This window comes from Pongo abelii, chromosome 1 (assembly GCF_028885655.2).
Source record: "Pongo abelii isolate AG06213 chromosome 1, NHGRI_mPonAbe1-v2.0_pri, whole genome shotgun sequence".
NCBI lineage: Eukaryota > Metazoa > Chordata > Mammalia > Primates > Hominidae > Pongo > Pongo abelii.
Genome location: NC_071985.2, coordinates 119132031 through 119151072, shown reverse-complemented (window position 1 = coordinate 119151072; position 19042 = coordinate 119132031). Strand labels below are relative to the sequence as shown.

General features: G+C 35.6%; 1 protein-coding gene across 4 annotated transcripts in view; it reads left to right on the top strand.

Moving 5' to 3' along the window:
• MAGI3 (membrane associated guanylate kinase, WW and PDZ domain containing 3) overlaps positions 1-19042 on the top strand; it is a 286949-nt gene that overhangs the window by 195853 nt on the left and 72054 nt on the right. For all 4 annotated transcript variants that reach the window (XM_054554014.2, XM_024231941.3, XM_024231944.3 and 1 more), the window contains exons 5-6: positions 4574-4748; positions 8568-8647. In XM_054554014.2, coding sequence (XP_054409989.1) covers positions 4574-4748; positions 8568-8647 — 255 coding nt within the window. The remainder of the gene's footprint in view (positions 1-4573; positions 4749-8567; positions 8648-19042) is intronic.

The following is a 19042-nucleotide window of genomic DNA, read 5'->3' as shown; positions in this document are numbered from 1 at the left end:
TTGAAAGTATGCTGATAAAAATTATCTAAAAGGTTGGTTTATAATATTTTGAATTTAAATTTTGGATTCACTCAAAGAAAAATTTCAAATATGAGACCCTTCATTAAATGTAAAACCAACAGAAATTCAGTGGTGAAGAATCTGCTCCTTTTGAGTAGCCCTAATTAATGTGGTGATTGCTTAGAAGGTTATTAGACTCATAACAGAGTATAACTAGGAAACCATAGAATCACAGCTGAGCTTATTCAGTGGTATTCATTGCAAAAATTCCATTCAGAACACTAGAATGTAAACTTCATAGGGCTGGAGTTTTCCTTTTTTTGTTTACTGTTCTATCCCTTCCATCAAAAACAGTGCCTGGTATGTAATAGGAACTAAAATCCTCAAATTTGCAGAACACATTTCCTTATCATTTTCCCAAAGCACCCTAATCTTTTTCTTCATCAATTATTAAAATTTGATATGTATATTTATTGAGTTAATACATTCATTGTTTATGTCTCACTCCAGAGTGTGAGTTCTGTTTTATAGTCCTATCTTTCACATAATACATTTAATGTTAAATGGATTACCCCAATGTATTTAAATGTAAATACTAAAAACAGGTTTTAAAAGGTTTAGGTGAATTCACATCTAGTTTTTAGGAGTTCCTAAGGGAAATCATCATACCATTGAGCCTTTTAATGTTGATATCAGCTTTGCTATCCCACAAAATTAAGTCTGTTAACATTTAAAAATGCTAAACAGTAGGATTGGAGACCATGAATCTTTCCCAATATGGGAATTTATATGTTCTTGATTTAAGGGAAAAGAAAATATTCTTTTTTTACTTCCTAATACAGAGCCGTTAATTGATCACTGCAGTTCTTTTAGTGGTAAACTTGTTTGTAATCTCTATAGTTTATGCTTCATGTAAGTCACTTGTTAAACTGATGTTATATACTCTTTGATGTTAATATTTAAAGGGAATATATCCAAGGGTGTGTGGGAGGCGGTTCGTATACTACCTCTTATGTATAGATACCATAGGACACTTACATAGAATTACATATTTCTTTGTAATAGAAAATATACAGGACATTTAAGTGAAAAAATAAAAAGCACCTGCCTACAAACAGAATTCACCTTCTGAATAAGTATGAACTGTAGTTGTTAGTTAACTAATCAAAGTTAGGGAAATATACTTTGTGTGTTGCTTTTGTTGTTTTTTGTTTGTTTGTTTGTTTGTTTTGAGACAGAGTCTCCCTCTGTTGCTCAAGCAGGAGTGCAGTGGTGCAATCTTGGCTCACTGCAATCTCTGTCTCCTAGGCTCACACAATTCTCATGTCTCGGCCTCCTAAGTAGCTGGGATTACAGGCATGTGCCACCCTGCCCAGATAATTTTTGTGTTTTTAGTAGAGACAGGGTTTCACCATGTTGGCCAGGCTGGTCTCGAACTCCTGGCCTCTGGTGATCCGCCTGCCTTGACCTCCCAGAGTGCTGGGATTACAGGTGTGAGCCACCGTGCCCGGCCTGTGTATCGCTTTTGAATCCCTGCCTTGAAAAATCAGAAAATTGTTCAGGAGTAGAAATGAGGAGAGGGTAGGTAGAGGTTTATTTGTGCACACCAGTATGTTTATTATTTTATATCTTGCTGTGAAGAAATAACCCAAAAGAATGTTAAAATGGCCATGTACAATAACATATGTTATGTAATAATTATATTTTTTTTCTAAGAAATGGTTTTATATAAAGAACATCTTCCCAAGTCATTGGCTATTAAGCAAACTCTTTTATTCAATTGCTTGGAACTATATTAAGAAAAGTATTATAGATCATATACTTGCTTTTACTTTTCTCCAACATGGTTATTTCCCAAGAATGTAACTCCTTTCCAGATTGATATAGATCATATACTTGCTTTTACTTTTCTCCAACATGGTTATTTCCCAAGAATGTAACTCCTTTCCAGATTGATTTTTCCATTAGTCACCTTTTAGTTTCTATCATTTTTTCTGCATACAAAATAAATCATGTGTTTGATTCATTTATTTATTCAACAAATATGTAGTGAGCACTTACTAGAATACTAAATGCCATTGTGCTAAATGCTAGCAATAAAGCAGTGAACAAAACGGACGAAAACCTGTCATGAACTATACTTTCTGGTGGGAGAGACGGAACTGGCCAACTTAAATGAATAACATACATGGTGTGTTAGATGGTGTTACAGAGAAAAATGAAGCAGAGCAGGAGGTGGTAAGATGTGGTGGTCAAGGTTTGCAATTTTAGATAGTGTGGAAGAAAAGACTTGAAAGAATCGAGTGAGTAAACTCAGGATATCTGGGAGAAGAGCATTCTAGACAGACAGAACTGGAGGTACAAATGCCCAGAGATGGGAACATACCTAGAATATTCAGGCAATAGCAAGGAAACCAGAGTGGTTGGATACAATGTGGACAATGCATTCTATGTGGTTGGAGCAGAGTGATGGAAGGCAATAGAATAGAATAGTAACCTAACATCATTTAGATAATGATGGGTATGAGGAGGGAAGAATGCATATAATAAAGCATCTTGTAGGTCATTGGAAGAATTTTGGTTTTTATTCTGAAATGAGAAACGATTATGGGGTTTTGATTCAAAGAGTAACATGGTACAACAGTTTTTAACAGGCTTACTCTGACTACTGTATTGCGAATAGGCAAAAGGAGGACATGGGCAAAATACCCTAACTGGGATACCAGTTAGGAGGTTATTGAATGTGCAAGGAAGAAAGTGATCAGATGCTGCTGATAACTCAAGTAGGATGGAACTGAGAAATGATCATTGGATTTAGCAATGTAGAGGTTATTGATGACCTCGATAAGAATAGTTTAATGATAGGAATTCAAAAGCCTTGTTGGAGTGAGGTCCAGAGAGAAGTGGAAGAGTGGAAGTGGAGGTAGCAAATATAAACTATTTCAAGGTGGTTTGGTATAAAGAGGAGAGAAATAGGTTGGCTGCCAAGGGATAAAGAGAATTATTTTCTTTTTACTGAACTGGGAACATGTTTTTATGTGGTTGGATATGATCTAATAGATAGAGAAGACTGGTGATGCAGGAAGGAGAGTGAAAGAATTGCTGTAGGCAAGAGAAGATGGGATATAATTTATAATTGGAGGGTTAGCCCTAGCTAGGAGTACAGTTCTTCCACAGTAACAGATGGTGGAGTCAATGGGCACAGTTGCTGTGTAGATGTGATAGTGGGAGTTTGTGGAAGTTTTCTTCTGCTTGCTTCTATTTTGTTAGTGAAATAAGACACAAGGTCATCAAATGAGATGAGGGATAAGGGAAAAGTAGTGGATGGTTTAACGAGAAAGAAGGTATGAAATAATTATCTTGGAGAATGTCAGAGTGAATCAACTAAAGAAATGTGCTATGATCATCATGCATAATTAAATGCCCACTTAAGGTTAATGATCATGAATTTAAAGTAAACTTGTCAATATTGCCTGTATTCAGCTGCATATGCTGACATGGAGTAGGTGGAGAGTAGGATTTAAGCAGAGTTCTGATTTAACCAGGCAGTATTATGAAGTAAGGTTAGGGCAAAGGAATCAGGAATATTTACAAGGGAATAATTATAGTGGTTCATCATGGAATTTAAGTTGGGTTAGCAGGGCAATGGGGAAATGGGTAGAGGATAAAGAATAGTGAAAGGTAGTAAATAGTAGGGCATGGTTACATAAAGAATGGTTGGAGTTGAAATACTATAGACAAGGATATCTAAGGATATATAAGATCTCTCTCAGATTCTCTGAATCTGAGCCATTGCCTGCAATTTGAAGTTGTTATAGTGATATTACATAGCATCGTTTAAGTTTTAGAAACAAGTTTTAAGTACACGAATTGTGAACTCCCTAGACAGTACCCAAATTTTAGTATTCTTACCTACATTATGGGCTTTGGGACTCTAAAAGGATTTTAATATTACTAAACAGAATTATATTTAACAACATGAACTGTATTGAGTGTAATTTTTAAAAATTACTGTTATTTAAAGGCCAGTGTTAAATGTGTACAAGGCAGCTTAGGATAGCAGGTAAGAGCATGGACCACTTAGATTCAATTCATGGCTTTGCTGTTTATTGGCAGTGTAATTTTGACTAAGTTAACTTAACCTCTCTGTGCCTTAGTTTTCTCAGTCTATAAAACAAGGAGATTAATAATAGATACTCACAGGGTTGCTGTGATGATTATGAGTTAACATATAGAAAGCACTTAAAATAGAGCCTGACACATAAAAGGACCACATTAGTGCTGCTGTAGCTGCTGTGGCTTATTAGGATTTATACTGAATTAATTCTAGTGTTGTTTTTTGCTTCTTTCCCAGACTAGCATCAGAGGTGCTATACAGAGTTAATTGTCAATTACTAGGGGAAAAGAGTTGAATATGTTGGTTATTTTAAAATTTATAGCAGAATGTGGACATAATAGACAAGAAATTTGCAATATTTATGTATTTGGAATTTTTTTAGAAATGAAAGGTGCTGTTTGAAGAAGAATATAACTTTACCTACTTTTCACACTCTTCTGTTTTGAACAATGGCAGAAAACAGAGAGAGGCATTCTGAGTCATCTGACTGGGTGAAGACTGTTCCAAGTTACAACCAAACAAATAGCTCCATGGACTTTAGAAATTATATGATGAGAGATGAGACTCTGGAACCACTGCCCCAAAACTGGGAAATGGCCTACACTGACACAGGGATGATCTACTTCATTGAGTAAGCAAATGTCTCTATCCTTCTAACGTGCCCTAACATGTTGAGGATTGTCTAAGATTTTTTTAAACCTCATTTTAGACACATACCTTTTTCAGAAGACTCATTTTTTTTCTTTCTTTAAAAATATTTTTCATAAAACTGACAGTTGATTTTTAATCAGATTTAATCTGACACTTTATTTTTATTTGACTTGGATAAAGGAATACTGTATTTGACTTCTGGTTTTATAAGAGCAAGAGGATTAAAAACAGTTCATGAATGGTGAAAAATGTAAAGAATAAAGGGTATTTTGCTTTGCTTTTTAAAAAGCTTTTAGGTAGATTGTCCAGCTTAATGAGATTTCAAGAATTGTCATCATGAGTAGGAGCATATTATTATCCGAATTAAATATTTTCAGTCCTAGAGTTTGAGTTTGATGTGTTCGGGCAATATAGTTGAATGATGTAGAAGAAAATATCACTGATCATCAGAGTAATTGGTACAAATTTAAGTTCACAAAAAACACTATTTTTATGGAAAAGCACTATTAATGTAATATTTATAGAGGTACTGATTACCATATGTATTAGATCAACCTAAAATTGTATGTTGTTTGTACTAGAGAATAATATGCAAATAATTATTGGAAGTTTTATCATGAAGAATTTTTATATTCTCATGTAGCTGTAATTCTCATCGTAAAGTAATTTGCCCAAAGGTAGAATATTAATGTAGTAAAGCTACAGAATATAACAATTAAATAACGGTTAAAATATTTGGGTCTAGGCACTACACTCAAAGAACATATACTCAGAAATGAATTTGGAGTGGGGGTCTTGAATCTGTTTCCTCAGATGGTCCCAATTCCATTCCCTTCCAAAAGAGTGAGTGTCTTGCTATACTAAATAGGATTCTAGTTTTTAAAATACATGGATCTTTGGATGTGTAGCGTTCTTTTTACTATAGATTGCACGTTATTGATGAGGTTATACATTTATATAAACATTCATGACCACAATTATACAAAACAGGTACAGCCAGGTGGTATATTCTTCTTTATAGACAACTTTAAGGGATTTGTTAAGGGAAATTTAGACTTTTGACTTTCATGCTGACTTTAGAACTAAGCCCCAAAATAAGGTGTAGAGTCATTAGAAGTAGCCAAAGTATCTTTAAAAACAGATTATGAGACATTTAATCTGACAGTACTTCACCCTGCAAACAGGGCTAAGTTAGTAAATTAAAGGGGGAGAAGAATTTATAAAAAATCTTTTTATAGTTTAATATATGTAAATGGATTAAAGATCTAAATGTAAGACCTGAAACTATAAAAAGGAAGAAAACATAGGGAAAAAGCTGTACAACATTGGATTTGCCAAGGACTTTTTAGATATAACACCAAAAGCACAGGCAACAAAAGCCAAAGTAGACAAAAATGGACTACATCAAACTTTAAAATTTCTGCATAGCAAAGCAAACAACAGAGTGAAAAAGCAGTATATAGAATGGGAGAAAATATTTATAAACCATATATATTATAAAGGGTTAATATGTAGAATATAGTTAAATATTTGCTGCTAGATAAAGCTGTTTCGTTTGGTATAGCCAATATGGTTGATCTGTATTACTGCTGCTGTTGAAAAATGCAACTGTAAGAAAATAATGTTCATATAGGTTTATAGACTTTAGTTCTTATGTTTTGGGAATAGCCCCTATGGATATTTCTTTTCATTGGAAAATGTTGGGTAAAATTTTAGCAAATTGCCTACATCTGCTGATTTAGCAATAAAATTTTGGATCATGGGAACCTAAGTTAAGCTTTTCTCAAGTGGCAGTTTTTAGTTGGGTTTAGCAAGGTATTTTCGTGTTGTTGATGTTCTTATTGTTGTTCTTATTGTTGTTTCCTAACAATCTATGTGGCTCCTAGGCCCCTGAGTTCTCATCCTTTTCATTTTCTAAAATTTTTTTTTTAAGCAAAAAACTTTTAAGTTTGGGGAGATTATTTCTCTAATAGCATGAGTAATAGAGACTTTCTAGAGATAATCTCACTTTTTTCTACAGAAATTAGCTATTATTCAGCATATTAAAAAGTGTTTTGGCCAGGCACGGTGGCTCACGCCTGTAATCCCAGCACTTTGGGAGGCCGAGGCAGGCGGATCATGAGGTCAGGAGATCGAGACCATCCTGGCTAGCATGGTGAAACTCCGTCTCTACTAAAAATGCAAAAAATTAGCCGGGCACGGTGGCGGGTGTCTGTAGTCCCAGGTACTCGGGAGGCTGAGGCAGGAGAATGGCGTGAACCTGAGAGGCGGAGCTTGCAGTGAGCCGAGATCGGGCCACTGCACTCCAGCCTCTGTGACAGAGCGAGACTCCGTCTCAAAAAAAAAAAAAAAAAGTGTTTCTATCTCATTCTACCAGCTAGTATTATACCTGGCAATGGCTGCATAGCTCTACAAGTAGCTCAGCGGTTACAAAAGGTATAGAAGATGTGAGTAATTCCCTGAAACCTTATTGGCTTCATTTTCTAAGAGTGGTCAAGGTACAGATTAGTGAGTTTATTTCATGTTAAACACACTCATGAAATATAACTTGTTTACATTCATTGTTACTAATTAATAACAGTTAATTACTTCAGTTAAGTATGACATGGTATTCCAATAATAACTTTAGGCAAGAGAATCACTTGAGCCCAGGAGTTCAAGACCAGTCTAGACAACATAGCCAGGCCTCTCTCTACAAAAAAATTTTTTTCAGTTGTTAGGCATGGTGGCACACACCTGTAGTCACAGCTACTTGGGAGCCTGAAGCAGGAGGATCACTTGAGCCTAGGAAGTCAAGGCTGCAGTGAGCTGTGATCATGCCGCTGCACTCCAACCTGTGCAACAGAGCAAGACTCTGTCTCAGAATAATAATAATAATAATAACAATAACTTTAATTTACATTTTATTCCTTTCCTATGTATTTTCTTCCATGACTTTTTCTTTCTTTAATATCTTTGTATGTCAGATATTTAAACTAACACTGTTTGTCCACTAAGTAATGAGATAGTTTCATTTCAGCATTAGTATCTGCTGCATGGTGACCTGGTCTGAAACTAACTGACTATGACATATAATGAAATTAAACAGATACTGCTCTCTAAAGTCATCTTTGGCCTATCATAAAATGAAGCAGGGGCAGGATATTTTTATTCCTCCCTTTTTTCCTGTGTGGATCATGCTGATGAAAGCTTAGTTTTGTAGAGCGGAGTTTAACTATACCTGTTGCTTTTACTTGCATGTGGCAGAAACAGCCACTTTAAAACTCTTTGTTTTATTTTATTCTATTTTATTTTAAAGAGTCCCTGAGGGCAGGAGCTCTATCTGATGTTTATTTATCTTTATATTCCAGCTCCCCGCACAGTACCTACGTATCACAGGCACACAAGAAATATAGTACTTTTTGAAGGGAAGAAGGAAGGAGTTCAGCCAGTGAGCAAACAAGGTTTTCAGTGCGGTATTGTTGGCTAGATAATGCACAGTATGTGGCTATGCACCCACCTTTTGAAACATTTTTAACTGCTTAAATAGTGTCTGTTATTCCATACTTGGCATTTTAGGCCTTCTTTACAGTCTCTTGATTCTCAAGTTAGTGCCTCTAGCATTACCATTCCTTTATGGAAATTTTGAAGTAGACTGAGAACAATAGGGTTAATGAATGAATCTGAGGAATACAAATGGAGCCTGTCGGAGATTAATGTTCAAACATCATATGTCTTTTAGTCACTTTTAATCTTTACTTTTGAAATAATTTTCTCCTCCTTTATTTTACTGTTTCTAATTAAAATCTTTATTCTACAGCCACAATACCAAGACAACCACCTGGTTGGATCCTCGTCTTTGTAAGAAAGCCAAAGCCCCTGAAGACTGTGAAGATGGAGGTAGAGATTCAGAAACTTATTCTATCATACTTATTCTCTTCATCCTTTCTTGCTCTTCTTGCTCAGATAATGGGTTTTCCAAAACCCTAAACAAACCATAATGTACACAAGCAAAAAAGCAGTGGGTGGATATCATAATCAACTGACTGTGGTAATTATGTCATTACATCTAACTTTTTGAGAGATTTCATTTCTTTTTCAGGATTACATAACTCTCTATTAAAAACAACAGCAACACTAAAATACATTTGCCCTTTTGTTGACATCTGTCCTGAAGACAGACTTTTAAAATTCTATATAAATATTTAAAAATTAGGCACATCCTCAACCATAAGCTAGGTTTATCATGTCTTATGAAGTTTTTAAAGTATATTTAATTTAGTATACATTACAGTAGATATGCAAGTATCTATAGCTATTCCTTAGCCATTTACAGCAGCAGTAGAAATTCAATGAAAGTCTTTAATATAGGCCCCCACACATATACACACTTACTTTTTACTGCTTAAAGGAAAAATTATTTCTCTAAGAATCATCAGATAATAGCACTTATCTGTCTTATATATTATAGGTTATATTTAACAGTATAGTTTTGAGCTGAGTGTGGTGGCACAAACCTGTAGTCCTAAAGCTATATGGGGAGCTGAAATGGGAGGATTGCTTGAGCTCAAGAGTTTGAGATCACAGTGAGCTATGGTCATGCTACTGCACTCCAGCCTGGGCAACAGAGAGAGACCCTGTCTCTAAAAACTAATAAACAAATGAATTGTTAAAAAGAGTAGAGTTTTGTAAATAAGTATAGAATTTATTCCATCCAAAATTGTTTGCTATGTCTTTACCTTTGCAGATGAATAAAATTTGCATTTTTGTATTACTAATCAGAAACTATGTATTAATTGGTTTTAAAAAATAAGTGGCATAAAATGAGGTTCACAGTAGTCCTCCTTGTATTGAAGTCCAATCTATAAAAAGAAACAGAATTTACACATATATTGTTCAGCATGATTATAATATAATATTAAGACTTTTCTAGGAAGAAGCAATCGGAAAATGGAATTGTTTAAAATTCTTTCTACAATGGCATCAGAAAAGTTAGATAGCTTGGAACAAATCTTCTGAACAATGTGCAAGTTCTCAACACTAAAAACTACAAAACATAATTGAAAGACATTAAGGAAGACTTAAAATAATTGACAAGAGGCTGGGCATCGTGCTCATGCCTGTAATCACAGCCAAGATGGATGGATCACTTGAGCCCAGGAGTTCAAGAACAGCCTGGGCAACAGGGTGAAACCCTGTCTCTACTAAAAGTACAAAAACTCACTGGGTGTGGTAGCATGCGCCTGTAATCCCAGCTACTCAGGAGGCTGAGGTGAGAAGATCGCTTGGGCCCAGGAGGTTGAGGCCGCGGTGAACCATGATCACGCCACTGCACTCCAGCCTGGGTGACAGAATGAGACCCTGTCTCAAAATACTAATACTACTAATAATAATAATTGACAAGATGTATTATGTTCATTAGCCAAAGAACCTTAAAAAGAAAAAGACAAAGTTGGAAGACATAGGGTACCAGACTGAAGACTTATTTTAGAGCTACAGTGATAAAGACAGTTTGGTATTGGCATAAGGATAGATAAATAGATCAGTGGAACAAAATAGAGAGTCTAGAAATCAATACACATGTATGTAGTCACTTTATTTTCAACCAAAGTGCCAACTGATATGGAAAAATGAACCTCAGTTATACCTCACTTCATACAAACAGTTCATTTCAGATGAATCAAAGACCTCAGCATAAAAGCTAGAACCACAAAGCTTTTGGAAGAAAATATAGGAGAGTGTCTTCATGATGTCAGAATTGGCAAAGATTTCTTAACAGGCCACAAAAAATATGAACCATAGGAGAAAAAGTTAATATTTTGCATGTAACAGAAATTTTAAAATTCTCTTCATCAGAAAACACCGTTGAAAAATGAATAGACAAAGTCACAGACTTTGCAATATATATTTGCTGAAGGAATTAATTTCAGAATCTATAAGAACTGTTTACAACTCAATAATATTGCCAAATTTTAAAATGGGCAAAATATTTTAATAAACATTTCACCAAAGAAAATATACAAACAGCTCATAAAAACATGAAAAGATATTTAAAATTATTAATCATTAGGTGTTTTGCAAATTAAAACCACTCTGATCTACTACTTTACACCCACTAGAATGAGTATAACAAAAAAAAACAGATGGTAAGTAATCTTGGGGAGGATAGGGAGAAACAGTAACCCTTGTACATTGCTGTGCCATTGGAAAATGGTATAGCCACTTTGGAGAACAGTTTGGCAGTTTCTTAAAAGGTTAAATATGAATTTACCATATGACCTAGTAAATTTTCTCCTAGGTATCTACCCAAGAGGAATGAAAATAAAAGTCCTCATAAAGACTTGCATGCAAATATTCATAGCAGCACTATTCATAATAGCCAAAAAGTGGAAACAACCCAACTGTCCATTAACCAATGAGTAGATAAATCAAATGTGCTATAACCTACGATGGAATACTATTGAGCAATAAAAAGGAACAAAATACTATACATGCTATATGTATGAACCTCAAAAACATGCTAAGTGAAAGAAATTAGACATAATAGGCCAGATATTGTATGGTTCTCTTTGTATGAAATTTCCAGAATAGGCAAATCTGTGGAAACAGAAAATAGGTTACTGGTTGCCTTGGGCTAAGGATAAGAATAGAGATTAACTGTTAACAGCATGAGGAATCTTATTGGAGTTATGAAGACGTTTTAAAACTGGATTGTGGTGATGGTTGTACAATTCAGTAAATTATTAAAAATTATTGAACTGTATACTTAAAACAGATTAATTGTATATGTAAATTATACCTCAATAAAGTTGTTTTTAAAATGGCCAAAGGACTTATGCACTTCACAAAAGAAGATAAAAGAAGAGTCAAGAAGAACATGAAGAGGTGCTTATCATTAGTTATCACTACAATGAGATACCATCAACACCCACTACAAGGGCTAGAGATACCATCTACATCCTTTAGAAGGACTAAAGTACACTGACGGTCAGCAGAAACCTTACATGCCAGAAGGGATTGGAGTTCTATCTTTAACCACCTTAAACAGAATAAGTGTCAGCCAAGAATTTTGTATCCAGCAATGCTAAGTTTCATAAATGAAGAAGAAATAAAGTATTTTTCAGACAAGTAAATGTTGAGGGAATTTGACATTACCAGATCAGCCCTACAAGATATGGTAAAAGGAGTTCTAAATCTTCAAACAAAAAGTTGATATGCACCAGAATAGAACCTCTTGAAAGCATGAAACTTACAGGACTGCCAGGCACAGTGGCTCACACCTGTAATCCCAGCACTTTGGGAGGCTGTGGTGGGCGGATAATGAGGTCAGGAGTTCAAGACCAGTCTGACCAACATGGTGAAACCCCATCTCTACTAAAAATACAAAAATTAGCCAGACATGGTGGTGGGTGCCTGTAATCCCAGCTACTCAGGAGGCTGAGGCAGGAGAATTGCTTAAACCCAGGAGGTGGAGGTTGCAGTTAGCTGAGATTGCACCACTGTACTCCAGCCTGGGCAACAGAGTGAGACTGCCTGCCATCCGCCCACCACCACCCCCCTCCAAAAAAAAAACTCACAGGACCTATAAAGCAACAGCACAGTGAAGAAAACAAAGTACTAGGTAACAATCAACATGATGACTGGAATAGTACCTTATATCTCAATATTAATGTTGAATGTAAATGGTCTAAATGCTCACTTGAAAGAAAAGGATTGGCAGAATGGATAAAAATTCACAAACCAAATGTCTGCTGTCTTCAAGAGATTCATCTAACACATAAGGATTCCTATAGACTCAAGGTGAAAGAGTGGAAAAAGATATTTCACACAAATGGAAACTCAAAGTGAGCAGGAGTAGCTATTGTTATGTCAGAGAAAACAGATTTTAAAGCAACAACAGTTAAAAAAAGACAAAGAAGGTCATTATACAATGATAAAATGATCAATTCAACAAGAAGATATTGCAATACTAAATATATATACACCTAACTCTAGAGCCCCCAGATTCATGAAACAATTACTGTTAGACCTAAGAAAGGAGATATCAACACAATAATAGTAGGGGACTTCAACACTCCACTGACAGCACTAGATAGATCATTGGAGCAGAAAATCAGCAAACACTGGACTTAAACTACACTCTAGAACAAATAAACCTGACAGATATTTACAGAACAATTCTACCCAAGAACTGCAGAATATACATTCTTCTCATCAGTACATGGAACATTCTGCAAAGTAGACCATATGATAGGCCACAAAACAAGTCTCAATAAATTTTTAAAACTCAAAATCATATCAGGTATCTTCTCAGACTACAGTAGAATAAAACTAGAAATCAACTCCTAAAGGAACCCTAAAAACTATACAAATGCATGGAAATTAAACAGTCTGCTCCTAAGTGATTTTTGGGTTAAGAACAAAATCAAGATGGAAGTGTTAAAATTATTTGAAATGAATGATAGTAGTGACATAAGTTATCAAAACCTCTGAGATACAGCAAAGCAGTGCTGAGAGGAAAGTTTATAGCACTAAATTGCTACATCAAAAAGTCTGAAAGATCACAAATTGACAACGTAATGTCACACCTCAAGGAACTAGAGAAACAAGAACAAACCCAAAGTTAGTGGAATAAAAGAAATAACAGAAGATCAGAGCAGAATTAAATGAAATTGAAACAAACAAAAACAGTAGGCCAGATACAGTGGCCCATGCCTATAATCCCAGCACTTTAGGAGGCCAAGGCAGGCAGATTGCTTGGGAATTTGAGACCAGCCTAAGCAACATGGTGAAACCCTATTTCTACAAAAAATACACAAATTAACCAGGTATGGTGGTGCCGACCTGTGGTCCCAGCTGCTCCACAGGCTGAGATGGGAGGATTACTTGAGCCCAGGAGGCAGAGGTTGCAGTTAGATGAGACTGTCCCACTGCACTCCAGTCTGCGAAACAGAACGAGATTGTCTCAAAAAATAAAAAAAGTCAAAGTGTGTGTATGTGTGTGTATACACATATATATACGTGTACACATACACAGAAGATCAAAGAGACAAAAAGCTGGTTATTTGAAAAAGATATACAAAATTTATAGACCATTAGCTAGATTAACCAAGAAGAGAAAAAATTCAAATAAGCCCAATTAGAAATGAAAATGAAAATGAAAATGGAGACATTACAACAAACACCACAGAAATACAAAAGATAATTTGAGGCTACTATGAATAAGTGAAATTGAAACTGTGCACACAGAGTAGAAAATCTAGAGGACTGGATAAATTCATGGAAACATACAACCCTCCCAGCTTAAATCAGGAATAAATAGAAATCCTGAACCAATAACTAGCAGTGAGATTGAATCAGTAATTTAAAAATTGCCAACAACAACAACAACAAAAAGCCTGAGGCCAAATGGATTTACAGCCAAATTCTACCAGACATTCAAAGAATAATTGGTATCAATCCTACTGAAACTATTCCAAAAGATTGAGAAAGAGGGAATCTTCTCTAACTCTTCCTATGAAGCCAGTATCACCCTGATACCAAAACTGGGAAAGGACATAACAAAAAAATAAAACTACAGACCAGTATCCCTGATGAAAATAGACCCCAAAAGCAAATGCAACAAAAACAAAAATAAATGCGACCTAATTAAACAAAAAAGCTTCTACACAGGAAAAGAAATAATCATAAGAGTAAACTGACAACCTTCAGAATGGGAGAAAATATTTGCAAATTATGCATCCGACAAAGGACCAATATCCAGAATCTAAAAGGAACTCAAACAAATCAGAAAAATAAATAAATAAAACCCACCAAATAATGCCACCAAAAAGTAAAAAGTGGACAAATTACATGAATTGGCATATCTCAAAAGAAGATACACAAATGGCCAACAAACATATGAAAAAAATGCTCATCATCAGAGATGTGTAAATTAAAACCACAATGAGATACCACCTTATTCCAGCCAGAGTAATAAGTCAAAAAGCAATAGATGTTGGCATGGGTGCGGTGAAAAGAGAACACTTACACACTGCTGGTTGGAATGTAAATTAGTACAGCCTCTATGGAAAACAGTATGGAGCATTCTTAAAGAACTAAAATTAGATCTACCATTTGATCGAGGAATCCCACTCCTGGGCACCACCTATCCAAAGAAAAAGAAGTCATTATATCAAAAAGACACCTGCTTATGTATTCTATCATATCATAATTCATAATTGTAAACATATGGAACCAACTTAGGAACCAACCTAAGTACCCATCAAATGATGAGTGGATAAATAAAATGTGGTATTGCCAGGTGCATTGGCTTATGCCTGTAATCCCAACACTTTGGGAGGCTGAGGCGGGCAGATCACAAGGTCAAGAGATCAAGACCATCCTGGCCAATATGGTGAAACCCCATCTCTACTAAAAATACAAAAATTAGCCGGGCATGGTGGCATGCACCTGTAATCCCAGCTACTCGGGAGGCTGAGGCAGGAGAATCGCTTGAACCCAGGAGGCGGAGGTTGTGGTGAGCTGAGATCATGCCACTGCACTCCAGCCTGGCGACCGAGACTCCATCTCAAAAAAAAAAAAAAAAGAAAAGAAAGAAAATGTAGTATATATATACCATGGAATACTACTCAGCCATGAAAAAGAATGAAATAATGTCTTTTGCAGCAACTTGGATGGAGCTAGAGGCCATTATTCTAAGTGACTCAGGAATGGAAAACCAAATACTCTATGTTCTCACTTCTAAGTGGGAGCTAAGCTGTGGGTACACAAAGACAAACAAAGTGGTATAATAGACATTGAAGATTCAGAAGGGAGGAGGGTCGGATGGGGGAAGGGATAAAAACTACATATTGGGTATAATGTACACTACTTGGGTGATGGGTGCACTAAAATCTCAGACTTCACCACTATACAGTTCATCCATGTAACCAAAAACCACTTATATCCCAATATAAATATACATATATAATATATATTATATAATATGTGTAATATTATTTTTATATATAATAAAATAAAATATACTGACAATACCAAAGATTAATGAGATTTTAGAGCAACTAGCATTTTCATTTATTGTGAGTGGGGACACAAAATTACCTGAACATTTTTTAGAACTTTTGACAGTTTCCTATGAGGTAATATCTAAAGAGAAATGAAAACATATGTTCCCCAAAAGACTTAACTAGAATGATAATGACAGCCTTTCTCTTAATAGCTCAAACCTGGAAACATCCCAAATATCTATCAAGAAGAGAATGGATAAACCATTTGTGGTATATTCATGCAATAAAATACTACTCATGAGTAAAAAGAAAAAAGTGTTGATAACACTCAACAACATGGATGAGTCTCAGAAACATGTTGTAAAAGAAGCCAGACACCAAAGAGTAGGTTCTCAATTACTCATTATTTAAAGCTTGAGAACAGGCAAAACTCATGTGTGGTAATAGAAATCAGAAAATGACTGGGGAGAGTAGAAGTGGGGTAAAGTGAGATAATTCCCTGGAATGCTATATTCTTCATCTCAATTGAGGTGACAGTTACACAGGCATATCCAGTTGCCAAAACCCACTTTTTATAATTGAACAAGCACTCGATTTTTTATTTTCCCCGAGACGGAGTCATGCTCTGTCGCACAGGCTGGAGTGCAGTGGCACAGTCTTGGATCACTGCAACCTCTGCCTCCTGGGTTCAAGCGATTCTTCTGCCTCAACCTCCCAAGTAGCTGGGACTACTGGCACATGCCACCACGCCCAGCTAATTTTTGTATTTCTAGTAGAGACGGGGTTTCACCATATTGGCGAGGCTGGTCTCGATCTCCTGACCTCGTGATCCGCCTGCCTCGGCCTCCCAAAGTGCTAAGATTACAGGCGTGAGCCACTGCACCCAGCCAGATTTTTTTTTTTTTACCATTAAAAGGGCACTTAGGAGTTGTGCATTTTATTGTGTGTAAATTATACCTCAATTATTATTCTTTTTTTGAGACAGAGTCTCGCTCTGTCACCCAGGTTGGAGTGCAGTGGCGCAATCTCCGCTCACTGCAGCCTCCTCCTCCTGGGTCCAAGTGATTCTCGTGCCTCAGCCTCCCCAGTAGCTGGGACTACAGGCTCATGCCACCATGGCTGGCTAATTTTTGTATTTTTTGGTAGAGATGGGGTTTCATCATGTTGGCCAGGCTGGTCTCGAACTCCTGACCTCGAGTGATCCACCCACCTTGGGCTCCCAAAGTGCTGGGATTACAAGCATGAGCCACCATGCCCAGCCCAAGAAATAATTTTTAAAATAATTTTGATACCATAGTTGTTTATAAAGCTTTCCATAGTAAGTTCCTTCTTATGGTGAAATCAGCCATTCTAAAGGCAAACTAGAATATATAATACTATAGAATTTGACTTTTTTTATTGTGAACATGGTATTTGTCTTCTAGAGCATGTCCCTTTTACTGGCTTCCATTCTTTTTCCTGGTCCCTAATTGTTTCAGTTCAGTTTTCTGCCTTTTCGTGTTTTCTTTTGTAGAAAGTATTTATTCTCACAGCTTTATCAGTTTACTATAGCCTGCCCTATTATCAAAATCTCTAGTATCGTCCTTTGTTCTGAATTATATTTCTGTTTCCTCTTGCTTTTGAGTCTTTGTTTTGATTTCCCTACTAATACTTCAAATAAGCTTATTTAAAACTAAATTGACATCTTTCTCCTAATACAACCCCGTCCCTCTTTCTGTCATATACATACCATTCTCATAATCATCTATGCCCAAATCCTTGCAATTATGTTTGCCTGTTCCTCTCTTCTTGCTCTACTTCCTGATTTAGTTTTCACGTCCTGTGCTTTTTCTTTTTTCTCTTTTTGCCAATATATTATTATGCAAAAGTTTCAACATATAGGAAAATGAAAAGAATCATACAGTGAACATACATATGCCCACCACTAGGATATTACAATTAACATTTTGCTACATTTGCTTCTTCACATGATTATTCATTTATTCTTTCTCTATCTGTGATTTTTCTTTTATATTATATATTCCTTTCCATTCTCCTAATCACTACACACTTGGATTATTCTTGGTCTTTCTTCCTCCAGTTATTTCTCTCTCTTTAATATATCTTTTATGCCAGTGGTTTCCAAAATGATCATATTCAAACTATCTACTGGTACCCAGTAGAAAATATTAGAACTAATTTTTCATAATGTTTTTACTGAAAGAAAAAGAAACAAACTAGGCTTCACTACTATTTTACATACAGATTGGTAATGGCATTCTTACTGATTCCGTATGTCGGATTATCACATACTCTAACCAGAGTGCCTTGAGGGAGGAATGGGTGAGACACCTTTGCTCTTTTTTCAAGGACACTGTGAAATTTTACAGTTGATTTGTGCCCAGTTAAGTGTATTTATAGACTAGTTATATAGTTTTTAAACTAACCTCACATAAAATGGAAATGTCACTTTAAAAGATTTCTACAAAAACACTACTGATTGAAGATAATACAAATATGCAAACCCAGACTAATAGCAAGAAAATGGAAGAGCTGATACTGTTTGTGTATCATATATGATCATATATAAGCTTTTTTCAACTTCATCAAGGTAAAATCATGATAATTGCTTGTTTAATCACCTCCTTTAAAAACATCTATTTTTGTATATGTTTTATTATATACATATTAGAAGAGGGGCAGATGTCAGATTTTTTACTAAAAAGGCTACATGATCAAAAAACCTTGGAGATATTATGTAAGACCAAATTAATCTTTCTAAAACTAATTTTCTATCTATCTCTCCCTTGCTGTCCGTTGTCAGCAGAATAAAGTCCAGACTCCTTGGTTAAGTATTAAAGATTTTTTATAATTGAATCATATTCTATATTTATTTTTCAAAGTATTCTCATGTCATAAATCTGACATATTTTTCGTCTTTGCCATATACCCATTTCTTCTGCCAGGAACCAGTCTTGTTTCCTGTGTCTACCTGGCTCATACCTATTATCCTTCTAAGCTCCAATCTAACGTATAATTTCTTTGTAGCCCCTTCTGTCATTTTCTTGCAAGTCAGAAGTAGATGTTCTCTCCTCTGTGCTCAGTAGTACCATATGACATGTCTCTCTTGTAGCACTTATATTGCATTGTAACTAGATTCCACACTCAGAGCAATGATTTTTGACACATTCATCTGTATATCCTTTCAGTAGAGACTTCAATGTTTGAAAAGAGGGAAAGAGGGAAGAGAGGGAGGGAGGGAAGAAGGGAAAAGGAAGAGAAAGAAGGGGAAAAAAAAGAAAGAAGC